The sequence below is a fragment of the Myotis brandtii genome, unplaced genomic scaffold, assembly GCF_000412655.1.
Source record: "Myotis brandtii unplaced genomic scaffold, ASM41265v1 scaffold496, whole genome shotgun sequence".
NCBI lineage: Eukaryota > Metazoa > Chordata > Mammalia > Chiroptera > Vespertilionidae > Myotis > Myotis brandtii.
Genome location: NW_005368921.1, coordinates 582102 through 585824, shown reverse-complemented (window position 1 = coordinate 585824; position 3723 = coordinate 582102). Strand labels below are relative to the sequence as shown.

The window sequence follows — 3723 nt, the reverse complement described above, 5'->3', positions numbered from 1 at the left end:
AGCCCCGCCCCCCCGGCTCCCGGTGTCTCCAGGGCTCCGGTCTGTGCCTCCGTCTCCACCTCCTGCCCGCGCTGCTCATCTTCTTCCCGCCCCGGGGCCCGCTCTGCTGCTGTTTTCCCTTCATTCCAGCCACTCACGGCCTCTCCCTGCATTCCAGCCCCGGGAGCCCGGGATCGATCGGGGGCGGGAGCGGGCGGCACAGGGAGGCAGCTGCCCCCGGCCCGCGCCTCCCCCTCCTAATTGCTGCCTTCCCAGCTCCGGTGCATCCACTATGGACTAAGTCCATACCCCGGAGAGCTCTCGGCAGCGAGGCCAGAGTTCAGACTCCACATCCTGAGACCCACCAGGGGCCCCACTACCTGACGCGACTTGAGAAAAGCTGCCCCCCTTACCTCCAGGCCCCTCACCTCAGGAACACCCCGACCCAGACGCCTCACACTTGTCTTCCCAAGTCTACGGACACTTCCTTCTCGCAAAACCCAGATGGCTCCCTTGATTCTGGGGTGGAGGTTTAGGTGCAAAGAGCACTCTGGCCTGTTCCACCCTTTCTTTATGCCCTCGCCCTCCCACGTTACCTGCTGGTCCTGGCAGGTGGCATAGAAGGCCTTGGCCAAAAGTCGGGGTGAAAAGAGGTCTTTTCAGCTTCTTTCTGGAATCTGTTCTGGAGTGAAGACCCTGGGGGCAGCACGGTGGCAAGGGAGAGAGACGGAGGCCTAGGGACTTACTGGTAGGAACTGGGGACCCTGGCATCCTGCTTCCTGGCCCCGCCCCGTCTCCCCCTCCACACACACACACACACACACACACACACACACACACACACACACACCTCCTCTTACCCTTCATTGAAATAGGGCACAATAACAAAGGCTTGAGTTCCTGGAATCTTCCTTTTTACACCTGGTGGTAGAAGAAAGGGGAGGGGAGAGCCCTGGCTGGGAGGGTGTGTGTGTGTTCTGTAAATGTTGTGTGTGTACACACACACATATAATATAGACATACTTCTACATACTTCGGTGGGGGTTGAAGAGGAGGAATGAATACATGAGGACCTCTAGTGGAAACAGAGGGGTGTAAGCAGTTCTTGATTGTTTTAAGACAATCAAGACAGGCTTGTTGGAAGAGACTCCTCCATTTTTTAAAAAATATATATATTTTATTGATTTTTTACAGAGAGGAAGGAAAAGGGATAGAGAGTTAGAAACATTGATGAGAGAGGAACATCGACTCGATCAGCTGCCTCCTGCACACCTCCTACTGGGGATGTGCCCGCAACCCAGGTACATGCCCTTGACCGGAATCGAACCCGGGACCCTTCAGTCCGCAGGCCGACGCTCTATCCACTGAGCCAAACCGGTCAGGGCGACTCCTCCATTTTTATCAGAAATATAGCTGCTGAGTAATGGGTTTGGGAGTATTGTTGCATCTGAACTGGAGATCTGAGGTAGAGGTTAGAGAGTGTCTGTCTCTCTGCTCTTGTGTCCCCCCCAATCTTAAAAAGACCCAGGCCCTGCCACTCCACATCTTTCATCTCCCCTTCCTATATGACCTTTTTAGTCATAAGGAATCATAAGTGCTTTTAAAGGCCTATTTTGCGCCCTGACTGGTTTGGCTCAGTGGATAGAGTGTCGGCCTGCGGACTGAAGGGTCCCAGGTTCAATTCTGGTCAAGGGCATGTGCCTTGGTTGCAAGCACATCCCCAGTAGGGAGTGTGCAGGAAGCAGCTGAATCGATGTTTCTCTCACATGGATGGTTCTAACTCTCTATCCCTCTCCTTCTCCCTTCCACTCTGTAAAAAATCAATAAAATATATATATTTTTAAAAAGGCCTATTTTGCACCAGGGCTTGTACTTAGTTCTGCAAGACAGCCAAATACAGAGCCTAGTTTAGGGGTACACCATAGAGTGGCTTGGTGTGTGCGAGTATGTGTCTGTGTCAAGTGCCTGCCCCTCAAACCCAGCCTAAACAAGCATACGTTATCAGTTGAGAACAAGTCCCCTAGAGCCTCTTCCAATCAGTTTTCTGTCCTTGAACCTCTCATCTAGAAATACTGGAATGCCCCTAGCTGGTTTGGCTCAGTGGATAGAGCATCGGCCTGCGGACTGAAGGGTCCCGGGTTTGATTCCCATCAAGGGCACATGCCCGGGTTTCAGGCTCGATCCCTAGTAAGGGGTGTGCAGGAGGAAGCTGATCAACCGATCAATGATTCTCTCTCAGCATTGATGTTTCTATCTCTTCCTCTCCCTTCTTCTCTGAAATCAATAAAAATACATTTTTTTAAACCGTAGAAATACTGGAATGATACTACTACCCCTTAAAGCACTCAGCTTTCCTTGCAAATAACACTCCCAGGGATACACCCTCTGTATGACCTGAGTTCCTCATTCCCTCCTCGTCATCAGTTCTGTCCCTACATGAGGTTAGAGAGTCCCCTTTGATGACATTATTGGAGACGTCCACGTGCAGCAGGAGGCGATTTCTCTCGTGAGGAATGAGAAGGCATCAGCCTGGGCGCCTTTGTGTCTCCTCTGGGAACGGTGTCACGCCCCAAGTCGGTTACTGGTGGGGGTATGATGCAGAAAGGCCAAGTAACATCTCAGGAGGAAGCGTCTGATGACTGCAGCTCCAGGTGCTCATTTCTTTAATCAACCACATCATAAAAATCAGAAAGAAAGAAACCGCAGTGAACAAAGGGAAAGGAAAAAACAGCCTTGTTCTCCTCAGCCTCTTCTTTCCCCTCTTCCTCCTCAGGGTGGGGGGCCACATCCGGGCCCCGGGCCCGGGCCGGGGCAGGTCTGCGAGGCAGACACTAAGTTTCACTTCCTGTCAACCTCAGAGCTGAGGCAGGATGTCGGGGGGCACCGGGGGGCCCAGGGCTGGGTCGTCAACGGGGGCCATCCAGGATTCCCTCTTGCAGAAGGTTCCACAGAGCAGCTCCAGGCGAGCACCTGCACCCCTCAGGTGGTGCAGCCGAGGCCAGTGCACCCCCTGGTTTTTAGGGGCCTCCACACTCTCTCCTCCAAGTAGTAACAAGACTAAGGACAGGACGCCAGGTCGGGCACCCTGCAGCACAGGTGGTGAAAGAGCAGGGTTGACAATGGCCGTGTGACAACACTCGCAGGAACTGTGCATGGGACGCAAATAAGTTTTTCTAGGCTTTTTGAGACCCTCTGAGTTGGGCTTCTGCTGAGAGTCGGAGAGGTGGAGGGCAGGCAGGCAAGCTGTTACCCCCAAAACGTTTGAAGCTTCATTTCAAAGCCTTCGGTTGTTCCTGGTTAGCCATTGCTCTCATTTTTTTGTGTTTTTTTTGTTGTTTTTTTTTAAAGTGGGGCAGAGAACTTGGTGATGGAGGTGGTCACTAACATTCGCCTCCTCCCTCCCCGGTTTCAGCGCTGCTGTGGGAAATGAACGTGAGCCCGGGTAGGGATTTGGAAAAAGGTACAACAGGGTTGAGGAGGAAAACACAGCACGGGGTTGGGGGAGGGCGGCAGTGACACCGGAGGAGAGGAGCCTGCCGGCCCCTCCCAGGCTGGAGGGGAAACGAGTTTAGCAGGATTTCGCCCTGAAGGGGCAGAGCTGCTGAAAAGAACCGGGGAGGGAGAACCTTGGGGTCCCATAGAGACGAGGAAGGTGCGGGGCAGGGCGGGGCTGCAGAAGGTGTGGCCGCGCGGGTCCGCACTCCTGGCGAGTGGCCTGCTCGCCATCCCCGCCGCCCAGAGACA

At 53.9% G+C, this 3723-nt stretch overlaps 2 protein-coding genes across 5 annotated transcripts in view; one reads left to right on the top strand and one right to left on the bottom strand.

Annotated features, from left to right (window-relative positions):
• Positions 1-936, bottom strand: part of DGKA (diacylglycerol kinase, alpha 80kDa) — a 21109-nt gene extending 20173 nt beyond the window's left edge. Inside the window, exons 1-2 of one of the 4 annotated variants that reach the window (XM_005876707.2) lie at positions 840-936; positions 576-675 (exon numbers count right to left, since the gene is read on the bottom strand). Coding sequence is in view for 1 of the 4 variants with exons in the window: in XM_014548099.1 (XP_014403585.1) it covers positions 1-124 (124 nt within the window). In the remaining 3 variants the exon portion in view is untranslated. Of the gene's footprint in view, positions 323-392; positions 501-575; positions 714-839 lie in introns of those variants that run through there. The other 3 variants (XM_014548100.1, XM_005876711.2, XM_014548099.1) reach the window with 3 other exon arrangements.
• Positions 937-3348: 2412 nt separating this feature from the next.
• The window catches only part of LOC102253835 (partner of Y14 and mago), a 29123-nt gene continuing 28748 nt past the window's right edge, over positions 3349-3723 (top strand). The window contains exon 1 of the mRNA XM_005876705.2: positions 3349-3439. Coding sequence (XP_005876767.1) covers positions 3406-3439 — 34 coding nt within the window. The 5' untranslated portion in view covers positions 3349-3405. The remainder of the gene's footprint in view (positions 3440-3723) is intronic.